This window comes from Callorhinchus milii, unplaced genomic scaffold (genome assembly GCF_018977255.1).
Source record: "Callorhinchus milii isolate IMCB2004 unplaced genomic scaffold, IMCB_Cmil_1.0 Scaffold12, whole genome shotgun sequence".
NCBI lineage: Eukaryota > Metazoa > Chordata > Chondrichthyes > Chimaeriformes > Callorhinchidae > Callorhinchus > Callorhinchus milii.
The window spans coordinates 2352651-2367808 of NW_024704753.1; the positions used below are offsets into that span (position 1 = coordinate 2352651).

General features: G+C 50.2%; 1 protein-coding gene across 1 annotated transcript; it reads right to left on the reverse strand.

Moving 5' to 3' along the window:
- Window positions 1–6305: 6305 nt before the first annotated feature.
- bhlhe40 (basic helix-loop-helix family, member e40) lies at window positions 6306–11592 on the reverse strand. The gene is made up of 5 exons (XM_042339484.1): window positions 11476–11592; window positions 10837–10903; window positions 10308–10415; window positions 8787–8910; window positions 6306–7298 (listed from the first exon to the last, which is right to left on the reverse strand). The coding sequence occupies exons 1-5, from the start codon at window positions 11532–11534 to the stop codon at window positions 6448–6450; spliced, it is 1209 nt and encodes a 402-aa protein (XP_042195418.1). The 5' UTR covers window positions 11535–11592; the 3' UTR covers window positions 6306–6447.
- Window positions 11593–15158: the final 3566 nt, after the last annotated feature.

A 15158-nucleotide genomic window follows, 5' to 3' on the forward strand; every position in this document is an offset into this window, starting at 1 on the left:
TGGCCTTGGATCAGGAACATGTTGACTGTTTCAGATGGTTGGTGTGTGCGAGGGAGAGGCACCTGGAGAGGTACAAGAGCCTTACAGCGCAGAGAAGGCCATTTGACCCATGTGTGCTCTCTGGATGACTTCCTGTAAGCTCCAGCCAGCACTGCAATAAATAAAAACGAGCGCAAAGTCAGCCAATACTGCAGAAACCGCAAACGTGCCGGGACAGGGCTGTGGTGAGCTATTTTCGCTGAGAAAGATTACCAGCCAGAAGTTGCTGCCCTGCCCTCGAGAGCTCGTATCGCGGGAGGTGAGAACGCACCTTTGGCTGTGGGTTTTATTGACGAGCCAAGCAACGATGCCTTGGATTATTCCCACCATTACCGGGGGTCCAGGCGCAGCTCCTCACGCGCCGGACCCCCAAACCCCAGGAGGAGACGCACTTCTCGCAGGGTTGCTTTCGGGGTTTCCCTGACCTGTTCGTGCAGGTCGGCGCTGGGGGTGGAGTGGGGTGGGGTGGGGGCGGGGGGGGCGGTCGGTTCGTTGCATTGTCCGAGCTGCCGCGGATGAGACATTAAACCTATGCGCGAACCGGCGGCTGGGTTTCGCTCAGAAAAATACACAGTCACTACACTTCGCAGGAAGTCTTGAGAAGCGCTTTGGGATGTCGTTCCCACGCGAAGGACGAGAGGCGCTGTGTCCAATACAAGGACACATATCCACAACAACAACAACTTGGATTAGCGCCCTCCACGCCGGGCGGCGTCTCAGAGCGCTTCACAGTAACTGAGTGTCTGAATATCACAGTAAAGAATATCTGACACACGTACACACACAAATACACACACACACACGCACACACACGCACACACACACACACACACAAATACACACACACATACACACACACAAACACACATACACACACATACACAAATACACACACAAACACACATACATACACACATACACACACACACAAATACACACACACATACACACACACAAATACACACACAAACACACATACACACACATACACACACACACACAAATACACACACACACACAAACACACATACACACACACACACACACACACACATAAATACACACGCGCACACATGCACACACGCACACACACACAAACACACACACACACAAACACAAATACACACAAACACACATGCACACACATACACACACACAAACACACACACAAACACATACACAAACACACACACACACACACAAACACACACACGAATACACACACACCCACACAGAAACACAAAACACACACACACACAAACACACACAACCACACACACAAACCACACACTCACACACGTGTGTGTTTTTATAACCTACAAAAAAAAAAAATCCATCATCAACAAGAGAGGTGAGGCTGCTTCCGTTGCATTATCTTCACGCCGCCTCGCATGACCTGGTGTGTGCAAGTGGAGCGCACCGGCACAGAGACAGAAACACGTTTGCAACATGTGAGAGAGAGAGAGGGAGAGGGAGAGGTAGTGGAGGAGACGAGTCAATGAAAGGATTGTGGAGGCTGGAACGCTTGGAAACACCTTGGCACGTCCTCCTGACCCCAAAGGCTCCGGATTACACGAACAAAATAGCTGAATATGCAAACCGCTGCCGTTAAATAAACGCAGTGCGTCGCTGCTCGTGTTTATCGTCGTCGTCGTCGTCGTCGTCGCTGAAGGATCAGAGAGGGAGATGACGTCCTTTGAAAGACAATAAGTTATAAAGGGAGGGAGCCAGACATGACACGTCCAGGCATTTACAGTATGCAAAGGGCAAACCGCAACACATTATTGCGCACAGATAAGTGTTGTGCACCGAGGGAGTGGCGAGCTGTGAACAAACTTTTGCCCTGTGTCAATCGGAGCCCAACGACAAGGTCCTGTCTGTGGTCGCTCACGTCGGGGGGACGCGGAGACCAGGATTAGGAATATCTCGGCGCGAGGCTTTAGTTTACATCCGCGCTCAAAAATGACACGCATTTCCGAAACCGCCGACCGCTTCGTGTTTCCGCTTCAAAATAAATACGTTTTATACCCCTCCCGCTGTATAATACGCACACACGCGCACACACAGACCATATTATAAGTGTTTTATACGTAAATGTGAAAAACAAATGCTTTGATTTTGTGTAATTAAACAGGAGGCAGTTAGTTAATAATAATAATATACTTTAATTCATTTAACTGCCTTTAATTTATCCCATGACAGTCCTGAGTGACCCATGTGAATACTCGTACATTAAAATAAAAAATATTTGTGTGTCCATATATATATATATATATATATATATAAACATTGTGCGTGTGTGTTTATAATACATATATTTATTTAGTTGAAAGCTAAGAGATACGATTACATTCATCAGAAGCGTCAAAACACCTGCAGGTAATTCTGCAGTGTGTGTGTTGTTTTAAAATAGATAAAAAGACTAGAAATCCCACTTTTGGGGTAAAAAAAAAGAGGCTTTTTGCTTAAAAAAAACTCCATCTCTACTGTTGGCGGCGGTGGCTTGCGAAACTTGGCCATAAAACTCGCTCCCCCAAAAAAAATCCTGTCTGGGAAATCTAACACACGTGATAATAAGGAGAGCGAGAGAGAGAGAGAGAGAGTGTGAGAGAGAGAGAGAGAAAAAAACAGAGAGAGAGAGAGAAAGAAAGAGAGAGCCTGAGTTGGGGCTAATCCCGTAAAATGGGTCGGGGTCTCTGACTGAGGCTGACGGACGTGTTTGGATTGGAACGAGAATAATAATAATAATAATGATGATGATGATGATGATGATAATAGGTGCAGTGATGTGTGTGTGTGTGTGTGGGTGTGCGTGTGGGTGTGTGCGTGTGGGTGTGTGTGTGTGCGTGTGGGTGTGTGTGTGTGGTTGCGGGGTGGGGGGGGGGGGGGTGTTGGGGGTGGGTGGGTGGGGAGTCCTGGGTTGCTAAGCTAACCTAAGATAATATAAGCTGGCAAACAGCGCTGAGCTGAGCTGAGCCTTGACTCGCTGCCAGACACGTATTTTCCAAGAATCGAGCTGCGTCTTTATTTAGTCATTCCTGCACATGAAGAACTCGAGCCGGAAACGTGACTGTGTGTGTGTGTGTGTGTGTGTGTGTCTGTGTGTCTGTGTGTCTGTGTGTCTGTCTGCAGGTCAACACTGGGTGAGGCAATGAAACTGTGCCACGAAACCGTGCAGAGCTGCGAAACCCACCCGTTCTGACTCCCTCCGACACCGGCTCGCCCTCTCTTTCTCTCTCTCGCTCTCTCTGTCTCTCCTTCCACCCCCCCCCACCCCCATCTCCCCCACACCCCAGCCCACCCCTCTCCCCTTTGCTCTCTCCCCTTCTCGTTCGCCCCCTTACTCTCTAGCCCCCCTTTTTTCTTTCTCCCCCCCCCCACACCCACCTCTCTCCCCTCTTATCTCTCTCTCTCTCTTTCTCCCTTCTCCCTCTCTCCCCACCTCTCTCTTTTCTTTGTCCCCCTCTCCTTGTTCTCTCTTTCTCGCTCCTCTCTCTTCCTTGCGTCTGCTTTCTTCTCTCCCCCATCCCCCCCCCCCCCCCCCCCCCCCCCCCCCCCGCCCACTCCACTCTCTCTCTCTTTCTCGTAAACGAACAAAAGGAAAATCAATAATTACCAGTTGGCGGGTAACTGACCCCCGGAACATGCTGGAAAGTCCCAAGTCGTTGGTTGCCTCTATCCACCTTTCAAACGCGCCCAAATCCATCCATTAATTCACCTTTCAGCGTGAACCGTAGCGCGTTTGTGAGACGAGAAAGTCACCGGATTGGGTGAAAGGTATTGGACCATATTTAAAGATTTTAATTCTGATCAGCACATCTCGCTCTAACCCCCCCCCCCCCCCCTCATCCTGGTGGGAGGTGGGAATTAGCGAGCCAACAAAGACCAGAGAGACTCCAATTCCTTCCCTCCGAGGGATTTAAAGTACCTCAAGGGAGAAAGGAGCACTTCAAAGGGATAAATAGGAGTGAGTGATTGTGCTCTCCGAAGCTCAGTGACCTGAGCACTTCTGCATTCTTTCTAAAGTCCACACGACTTGGTATGAGAACTGGAACCACAGCATTCCTACCCAGCCGGTAGCGGAGAGCTGAACCCAGTGTCCGGCAACGACAAATTGCGTTCGACAGTGGGGCAAGCGCTTACACGAGAGCTTGGGGGGAGAGGGGAGGTGAAGAGGAAGATCTTCAGGCACTACCTGAAGATGGGGAAGGAGCGACGAGGCGGAGAGATTGAGCAAACGAGTTCCAGAGTTTCAGGGTGTAGTGGCTGAAAGCACAGCCACCAACGCATGAGTGGCTTTGCTAAGCTTTGGAAGCATTTTGACGCACCAATGTATTAAGCAACTTGACTTAGGTTGGTAAATGGACGTCTCCGCTGAGTATATTGCTATGAATATGTATTGTCACTGAATCCACGACGGTTTGTGGGACACTGCTGTGCGCAATTGGCTGCCTCGTTTCGCCCACAGAATACACACTTAATCCATTTTCCAATATATTCTGTGAAGCGCTTTGTGACGTCTCAACGTGATAAGGCGCTGCATCAAATGCCAGGATTATTATTATACTGTTACCAACTATTTAATGCAGCTTAACTGACCAGAGCAAAATTGATAGCAGGTGAGAGAGACAGATAGATATATAAACACATCCGTAGAATTGTTGCTCTGTATATCTTTATATTTATATATTTCAGATATATATATATATATATATATTTATATATAATTATACAAGTAGTTCCACAGGAAAAAAAATATTTTATTAATCTTTTTTTAAACGAATAGTAACATTTATGTATAGACAAAATATTTACAGCACAATATATCCATCTGCTGAAAGTTTCCAAAAATAGTCTTTGCGTGTCTCTTCCTATACAAAACTAATCTTTTGTCTTTTTTTTNGTTGTTTGAAAACATTAATCTTCCTCCATTTCCTTGCAATCTCGAGCCTTTCCAGTATTCACGCAAATACAAGCTTTAACTAGCAAACATGTACCGGCTGACAAAACCAGAAAGGCAACGTTTTTTTTAAAAAAAATAATAGCCCCCCCCTCCCACACCCCCCCACCCCCACCGCAACCCCTAAATAAAAAGGAAAATTGTGGTTTCTCATTTTCTTTTGGGGTTGGGGCGGGATGGGCGGGAAATAAGGAAATAACAAACCAAAAACCTTCACGAGTTGTCAAAAGCAAGTTCGTATGTCAAAGGGCTCGTGACTGACTGGGCGAGGAGGGGGGTGGGGTGGGGGTGGGGGGGGGGGCGGAGGCGGGTGGGTGTGTGGATTGGGGGTGGGTGGGAGAGGGGTCTGAGGCGTTCTACAAATCCGTCCGCTCGCACCAACAACCTGTACCCCCCCCCCCCCCAAAAAAAACCCTCGGCGGACCCGACGTTCATCTTAAACCTCCAGAAAAACAGAAACCACCGAAAACGTACGCGGAGGCATTTCCAGACGAAGTTGCGCCCTTTCGCTCGGAAGCACGTTCACCGGCGGCGGACCAGTTAGCCCCCGCTCGGCATTGCCCCCCCCCCCCCCCCCACTTCAAACAGCCTGCTAGGACTATACTCGCGTTTGCCCGTTTCGTTTGAAATCCGTCCTGCAAAATATATATGTACAAAAGCGGCCACGTTTAATAATATTTGGTGCTTTTAGACTCTGTGGAGGGGAAGAGGGTTTGGGGGGTTTGGGGGGTGGGGGGTGGGTGGGGGGGGGGTTTAAGCAGCATATCAGTGCTTCAGACAGGCCATAGCTGAGTTCCTTGGCTATGATTACAGCATTAAGCTTGAAGCAGCATCTCTAAAAATTTCACCATTTACATTCATTTCACAAGGCAAGTGTGTTTACACCTCTGAAACTACAACTTTGGAAGTTTTTTTTAATTTCTCTCTCCCTCTCTCTCTCTCTCTCACGCATGCACGCACTCTCTCTCTCGCTCTCTCTCGCTCTCTCTCTCTCTCTGCTGGAAAATACGCACAGTTAAAAATAAAACTCTTGAAATCCATTGCACTTGTTTTTTTTTCTCTCTCTAAAACTCTGTCCGTTTTAAGTCCGTCCGCCCGCAGGCTTCGGCGCACGACTCCGAACAGCGGCCGGCCTTTTCCTGGTGAGCGACTGCGAACGAGACGTTCGTGGCGGTTTCGAGCTCGCTCCAGGGTCCATCAAAATGGCAGCAACGTCGAGTGTAAACACAGAGCCATCCTCGGGGTGGGGGGGGGGGGGTAGGGGCTGGGCGGTGGGGGTTGGCGAGAGGGGTGGGGGGGGGGGGGGTTTGTGGAGGTGGGAGGGGGAAATCGTGTCCCGTTTTAAATTACGACGACTTTTTCTCTCTCTCGGTCTCTCTGTCTCTCATTGTAAACGCACTGTGTAAGAGTTTGTTCCCCGGGAACGCCCCTTTGCGAGGATTCCGTCTTCAGTCTTTGGTTTCCGCAGCCAACGAGGGCACGTGTTTGAGAGCCTGGATCAGGGCCGACGTGTCCATGGCGGGGGAGGCGGAGATGGGGGAGGCGGGCCGCGGGGGCATGAGCAGGGGAGAGAGTTTATCCGGGCTCATCAATCCCGTCAGAGCGGCCGGTCCCGAAATACCGGGGTACAAGACGGGCATCGAGGTGGGATACCAGCACTTCTCCAGCATGGGCATGTAGGCGGCAGCGGCGGAGGGGGGCAGCAGGTAAAAAGGCAGGCAGAGAGGGGGCGGGTGGTGAGCCAGGAAACCGCCCCCGCTCAGATCCCCGGTGACGACTCGCATGTCGTCCTCGCAAGGCTCCATCCTGGGCTTCTTCAGCAGCGGCTCCTCGTATTCCCGTTTGATGGAGATCATGCGCTCGGTCAGCGGGTGCTTGAGCTTCCCGTCCCTCTCGCCGCCGGCTCGCTCCAGCTCGTGTTTGGAGTCGCCCTTGTCGGGTTCCCCTCCGTACCCGCTGTCGGTGTCGGTGTCGCTCCCGCTCTGCTCCCCGCCCGCGGCCGGGCAGGTCCTCTGGATGACGGGCACGCAGTTCTTGCCGTGGCCCTCGGCCCTGCTCAGGGCCTTGGCTCGGTAGTCTTCCTCGGGGAGCCTGCCGGACGCGGGGACGTTAACGTTGAGGTATTCGCCCGGGAGCAGCTCGGCCCCCACGCTCTGGAGGTGGCTGATCAAATGGGACGGCTTCACGTCTCGGCTGTTCTCGTGCTTGGCCAAGTACTGCAGGACCTCCTTGGCGCACGTCTGGAAGCCAGACTGGAAGAGGTTGTGGCCCGTCTCGGGGGCTTGGACCATCTGTTCGCCTGAGAACAAGAAGCGATGGGGGGGGGTGGGGAAGAGGGGGGTTGGTGGGGGGTGGGGGGAGAGAGCGTTAAACCAGGTACCTCACGGCTCCACTCCTCTCCGCGCTCCACGCACAGTCTCTCTTTTTGTAACGGTAACGCACTTCAGGTAAACGCGAGGACGTGCCAATTTCCCCCTCCCTTGCCCCCACGCCACAGCCCTCCCCCCCCCCCCCACCACTCTGCCCACCAACCAGGACCGGCCCCCCACCCGCCCCATCTGCAAACAACAGCTGCTCAAATCTCATCGCGTACGAAACTACAATCCATTCGGGAGGGACTTCCCACAGCCCTCAACAGTTCTGCGTCACCACAAAAACACACAGTCAATTCACTCCGCAGGATAATCCCGTGAAGCTCTTTAGAGACGTCTGAATGACGTGATAAGGTGCCATGTCAAATGCAAGGATGATTATCATTATTATGATGATGATTACTATTATCACTGGCTGGGGGGAGAGGGAGGGAGGGAGGGAGGGAGGGAGAAAATAAAAGGAAAGCCACATACATGTACGTAACATACATATATTTTAATTGGAAATTCTAGCGACGCGTTCCTTTTGGGGGGAGAAAAAAGGCTCTCGGTTCGGGTGAACGAGAAACTAAAATGGGTCTTTCGACCGAGGCTACAGTAGTTGAGTTTCTTCTGCACAAAATAAAAACCCCAGAGCCACAGACCACAAGACAAGGAGTTGCCAGTCTGCCCGGCCCACCTCCGCTGCCAAGACTTTATTGTGCGTTCGACACACGGACGTTAGCTGGGAGGCAGTTTGTCAAAGTAGGTCCGCAGTAGAAACTTCCGGAAGGTTAAACAGTGAGCGGCTGTTGACGTTGGCACACGTCCCCGAGCCCCATTGTACAACTGTCAAGATTTCAGTGTCGCTGTGTCAGTGTTAAGTGGAGGGCAGTGGGTGAGGTGAAGGAGGGTGTGTGTGGGGGGAGAGAGAGAGAGAGAGAGAGGGGGTGTGGGGGGGGCTGTGCTGTGTGTATCTCGTTCCAGGGTTTATTTCAACCCCAGAGAGACCGAGCTTTCACTGTAAACAGCCACCCCCCACCCCATAAAAAAACCCCAAACCAAGCACGCAACAAAAACAAAACGCAATAATAATAAGAAGAAGAATCCTTGCGTTTGATACGGCACTTTGTCAGGTCTTCGAGACGGCTCGAAGCGCTTCGCGGGATATACCGTCAAGCGTAGCGACCGCGTGTTTTTGTGGGTCGAATCATTGAAACGCACCGGGAGTTTTTTTTTTGTGGTGGTGGCGGGTGCGGTGGGGGTGGGGGGGGGGGACCAGAATCTCCGCTGTGTTTATTTTGAGAGAATTGAATTGGTACACGAACAGAACCTTGAACTTGTCACACGCAGCCCCTTGGAGGACGGGGAAGGGATAAGGGGGGGGGGGCGGGGGTATGCGGGGGGGGGGGGGATTCCCAGGGCTGGAAACTTACCGATCTGTATTCCGTTCTGCAGGGCGAGGATTTTCTGCTGTTGTTGTTCGATCAGACTGCTCAATGCCTTGACGTGCTTCAAGGTAAGCTCAAGCACAACCGCTTTCTCCAAGTGTCCCAGAGTCTGAAACGAATCGATCGACGTGCATTATTAACCCCGACGGGATTTTACCTACTGTGTGCGGCGGTAGTGATGGTGGGGGGTGGGGGTGGGATGGGGGGTCGTGGACCGGGGGGTGTTTGTGGTAAGGCGTGGGTTTTTAAATACAAACCCGTGTACGGGGGTGGTGGGGCCGGGGGAGGAAAACAAGGAGGTAGATGGGGTCGATTTTGGTGCAAGTGATCTAAATTTGGCATCTGGTTCTACTCGCCAAGCTTTCCCCGAGCAGCAGTGAAACCGTTAAAGGACAGACGAGATTAAAGTGAGAGACAGACAGACAGAGGGGGAGAGCGAGAGAGCGAGAGAGAGAGAGAGAGAGAGAGAGCGATGCATTGCAATGTGGAGTGGGTGTTTCGAACCATCGATAAGCATTGACAACATTGAAAAGCTTGACAGCCCCCACCCCCACTCGAACACGCACGCACGCACGCACGCGCGCACACACACGCACGCGCGCACGCGCGCACACACTCCATCTAATCACAACCAAAAGGTTTTAAGTGAGAAATAGCAATGCGATGCGAAGCGAGTCCAGTCCACGTTCGATTTGATGGGATTGCCTTATTTTAAGACAGGGACCCCGCCTCCCCCCCACCCCCCGCCGCCCCCCGCCCCATATTTTTTGGTGATGGTGGGATGTCGAGACACGAGCCAGAGATGCACCGTCAAGTGGGAAACCCCCAGTCGTGGGTTATGTAAAAAAAAACCATAACCATCTCGTTCCCTTGTGAACCCTAAGGCTTCTATTTCAGATATAATTCAGATACTGTTTCCTCCCCCCACCCCCCACCCCTCACACACACACAAACACACACATTCCCCTCCCCAATTGCCAAACCTCCCAGTACTTTGACAGCCAACATTGCATTGCGTAAATTCCATTCCTTCCCTCGATGGGTTTCTCGAAAGCAGTTTTAATTTGGCTATTTTTTTTTAGGGGGGGGGGGTGGGGGGGTTGGGGGGTAGGGGGTGGCGGAGAGAGGGAATACATAAAAATAATAATAATAATCCTTGCGTTTAATATAGCGCCTTATGCCATCTTCGAGACGTCTCAAAGCCCTTCACAGAATATACCGTGAAGCGAATTGACCGTATACTTTTGTGTGTGTGTGTGTGTATGTGGGGGGGGGGGCGTGGGGGGGGGGGGAAGGAAACCTAAATACTGCAGGTCTTGTTCCAATTTTTATTTAAAATCTGATAGATTAAGAAGATAAAAAGGTGGACTGATGGTGCTTTCAGCGCTGTAAGGAAGCAATCCTCCACACACAGACAGACACAGACAGACAGACAGACAGACACAGACACACAGACACAGACACAACCCCGAAAAGATATCAGGTCTAAATTGCAATGCCTCTTACCGTCAATTTAAGGTGCTCTGGAAGCATATCTTTCAGCTGTGCAATACATTCATTTATTCTATCTCGCCTCTTCTTCTCAATCAGCCGATGGGGCAACTTATAGGTCTCCTGAAATCATTTTATTTTGACATATAGGTTTAAAAAAATATATACAGTACTCTCTTACACACACACACACACACACACACACTCCCTCTCTCTCTCTCTCTCTCTCTATATTATATGATGATTATTATTTATACACATATATACACATTTATGTCATACATATTAGGAAATGGTTTGCAGGGGGGAAAGAAAATGTCATTAGCTTCTCCCAAAACATACACAGATTTGGTGCAAAACCCATGTTATTTCAATCCCTCCACACACACACACACACACACACACACATAACACAGTTACTTAAAACATGAGCCAGACTTTTAGTGCAATAGAGTGTAAAGGGGAAAGGGAGAGGGATTAAAGGGGGAGAGAGAGAGAGAGAGAGAGAGGCAGAGAGATGAGAGACAAGTCTAGAATTTCCTACCTTACTGTCCTCGTTTCTCTTTAATCCTCGTTTGGATTTATAAATAAACATATGAGAAAATTCCATTCTAAAGAGAGAGAGAGAGAGAGGGAGGGAGGAGAGGAGGAGGAGAGGAGGAAAAAAAAAAATGCACAAAAAAGAAAAATTAATCTTAATTTCTAACATCATTTTTTTTGGGGAAAAAAAATTTTTTTTTTTTCTCTAAATTTTTTTTGTAACCAAAGTCCATCCAGAAAGGTGTTTTTTTTTTTTTTTTTTTTTTTTTTTGGATGCGCGGAAAATAAAATGACTGATGGTTAAAACACGTTTGAAATTAAAAAAGAAAAGCTCTGGGGAGGGGGGGAGAGAGGGAGGGAGAGGGGAGAGGGAGGGAGAGGGAGGGAGGGGTAGGGAGAGGGGAGAGGGAGGAGGGAGGGAGAGGGGGGGAGAGGGGGAGAGGGAGGGAGAGGGGGAGAGGGGGAGAGGGAGGGAGAGGGGGAGAGGGAGGGAGGGAGAGGGAGGAGAGGGGGAGAGGGAGGGAGGGAGTGGGGGAGAGGGGGAGAGGGAGAGGGGGAGAGGGAGGGAGGGAGTGGGGGGACACTGATCAGGAGATGATGGCTTTAAAGGGCAATTAATATAAAGCAGAAATAATTCTCCTACCCTTGCACTTCGTGGTCAAACGGTGGTATTTTGGGCTGTGAAGTTGTCAGCCTTTCCATTTCAGAATCTCTGGTCTTCACTCTCTCTCTCTCTTCTCTTTCTTTTTCTCTTTCTTTCTTTCTCTCCTTTCTTTTTCTGTCTCTCTCTCTCTCTCTCCTTTCTGCTTTGCTGGAGCTCTCCTTCACTCACTCACTCACTCACTCACTCTCTGACACACAGTGTCTCTCTGTCTGTGTGTGTGTGTGTGTGTCTGTGTCTCTCTCTCTTGTCTGTCTGTCCCTGTGTGTGTGTGTGTGTGTGTCTGTCTCTCTCTCTCTGTCTGTGTCTGTGTGTCTCTCTCTGTCTATATGTGTCTGTGCCTCTTAGTCTATGTCTGTCTGTCTCTCTCTCTCTGTCTATGTGTGTCTGTGTGTCTCTGTGTCTGTGTGTCTCTCTCTCTGTGTCTGTCTGTGTGTCTCTGTGTGTCTGTGTGTCTGTGTGTCTCTCTCTCTGTGTCTGTCTGTGTGTCTCTCTCTGTGTCTGTGTGTGTCTCTGTGTGTGTGTGTCTGTCTCTCTGTCTGTGTCTGTCTCTCTGTCTGTGTCTGTCTCTCTGTCTGTGTCTCTCTGTGTCAGTACAGGAGTGCACAGTCCTGTGGAGGAGACTCAGTGTTTTGGTGCAGACACCACTTTTGCTTTGGCTTTAATGAACGTGTGGGTGGACGAGGCTACGTGTTAAACCCTGTGACTGACTCTGGGCACGTCTTTTTTCTGCTTTTTTTTTACTGTAACAGCCCCTGAACAGTCACATGAGACTCACGTGTTGTGAGAACCTGTATACACATCTCTCTAATCTGTCTCTGCACACAAGACAGGGGGAGAGAGAGAGAGAGAGAGAGAGAGAGATGGAGAGAAAGAGAGATGGAGAGATGGAGAGAAAGAGAGATGGAGAGAAAGAGAGATGGAGAGAAAGAGAGAGAAAGAGAGATGGAGAGAAAGAGAAAGAGAGAGAGATAGAGAGATGGAGAGAGAGAGAAAGAGAGAGAGATGGAGAGAAAGAGAGAGAGAGATGGAGGGAAAGAGAGATGGAGAGAAAGAGAGAGAAAGAGAGATAGAGAGATGGAGAGAGAGAGAGAGAAAGAGAGATGGAGATGGAGAGAAAGAGAGATGGAGAGAAAGAGAGAGAAAGAGAGATAGAGAGATGGAGAGAAAGAGAAAGAGAGAGAGATGGAGAGAAAGAGAGAGATGGAGAGAGAGAGAGAGATGGAGAGAGAAGAGAGATGGAGAGAAAGAGAGATGGAGAGAAAGAGAGAGAAAGAGAGATAGAGAGATGGAGAGAGAGAGAAAGAGAGAGAGATGGAGAGAAAGAGAGAGATGAGAGAGAGAGAGAGAGATGGAGAGGAAGAGAGATGGAGAGAGAAGAAAGAGATGGAGAGAAAGAGAGATGGAGAAAGAGAGAGAGATAGAAAGAGAGAGATGGAGAGAGAGATAAAGAGAGAGAGAGAAAGAGAGAGAGAGAAAGATGGGGAGGAGGAGAAGTTGGAGTGAGAGGCATCAGATTGGGAAAGGAGGGGAGAGAGGAGAGATCAGAGGAAGCAGATCACAGTGTAGCAAATAACTCCCTAATAATTGCTTAAATTTATCTCCACCCCCCCCCCCCCAGAGAAAAAATATATACCGTATGACACCCAAGACTACATATTCCATTCCCCCCCTCCCTCCCTCCCTCCCTCCCTCTCCGTCTCTGGAACTCCATCCCCAGTGCCTTCGCCGCCTCCTCCCTTTCCTCCTTCGAGGCCGGTCTCAAGACCTTTCTCTTTGACCGTACCTTCAGCTCCACTCTCGACTCCCTACCCCCTCCTCGCCCCCTCCCTTCCCTCCCCTCACCCTGACCATCTCCCCCCTCCTCGCCCCCTCCCTTCCCTCCCCTCACCCTGACCATCTCCCCACTCCTCGCCCCCTCCCTTCCCTCCCCTCACCCTGACCATCTCCCCAATCCTCGCCCCCTCCCTTCCCTCCCTCACCCTGACCATCTCCCCCCTCCTCGCCCCCTCCCTTCCCTCCTCTCGCCCTGACCATTTCCTTCCTCCTCGCCCCCTCCCTTCCCTCCCCTCACCCTGACCATCTCCCCCTCCTCGCCCCTTCCCTCCCTCGCCTGACCATCTCCCCCTCCTCGCCCCCTCCCTTCCCTCCTCTCGCCCTGACCATTTCCTTCCTCCTCGCCCCTCCCGTCCCTCCCCTCACCCTGACCATCTCCTTCCTCCTCGCCCCCTCCCTTCCCTCCCCTCACCCTGACCATCTCCCCCCTCCTCGCTCCCTCCCCTCACCCTGACCATTTCCCCCCAATGCTCGGGTCCTGACCCAACTGTCCAGCGCTTTGGGACGTCCTCCCGACGTGAAAGGCGCTTTATAAATGAAATCTTGTTGTTGTTGTTGTTGTCTGTCTCTCTCCAAGTGAACCAGGTTTTATGATCAGATCATTTTATGATCTCATTTTACAATCTGATCATAAACCCACTTTTTTTTGGGGTGGGGGTGTGGGGGGTGTATTGTGTGGACAGTCTCTCTCTATCCCCTCCCCATCCTACTTTGTGAATTGAAACACATTTTTTGTTGTTGTTGTTGTTGCTTATTTCCTCCAGGGTTTCTTTTTGGAGGAGGGCGGAACGGTGAAAGGTTTCCCCCTCTTTCCTTCTCTCCTTCCCCCTCTCCCCCCCCACCCACCCCCTTTTTCTCACACTCCCTCTCTCCTTCTCTCTCTCTCTCTCTCTCTCTCTCTCCCCCCTCTCTCTCTCTATCTCTCACTCCCCGCCATCTCTCACTTCCCCCTCTCACTCTCTCCACAAACTCTTGTCCCGTGTCGCAGGACGTTGGCGTGTCCTCTCCATTTCGCACGTTGGGAAAATTAGCGCGTGAAAGTCATTCAAATCTAAATAAATCTCTTATTAATTACGGGATAATCTACCGGTCTGGGCATGAGTTAGGGTCGGCTCAAGCACTCCGGGACACTACCCCGTGTTGAGGGCGTCATGTAAATGCAAGTTGTTGTTGATTGCCTACAAGACACTCTCGTCTCCCCTCTCCTCTCTCTGTCTTTACCTCAACCAGCAAATCACTCTCGTGTCTATCAGCCAAGTAATTAATTACTCAACTCAAGTCTTCGCTGCCGCAGATTCTGGCTTCAATGTGAAGCAGTTCCGCCGAACTACGAAGAGGGGAAGAGACTGGAAAGGCGGATGGCAATCAAAATTTCTATTTTGTTCAATGAAAGTCACTCAGGGCGACTTGCGTGTTTTTTTTTAAAAAAGAAAGCACATTTTTTTTTATTATTACATCTTGCGTTTTATATTCACGAGAGCATCCTTTCGAGCTGTGCGATCCTACTGAGGGGGGAAACCAAAAGTGGGGGAACGAAAAGCACACACAAAAACTAAGGATTCAGCAACAGAAAAGCAACTGAGAAAAGCAAGGGTTAAGCGTTACATTTGCCACACTCCCTCCCCTCGAAATTCTATGGGGGAAGAGACATCTCACTGCTTTTGACCCTAAATGACACTTCGACATAATGCAGCGGAACTGACTTTGCTCGCGATTAAAAATGGGCCAAAGAAAAAAAAAATAAAAAAAAAATACACGTTGAGAATGAAATTACCCTCTTAACCCCTTCCTCCCCGATTCGATTGAATTGCAGTTTAGCGAAAAGGAAA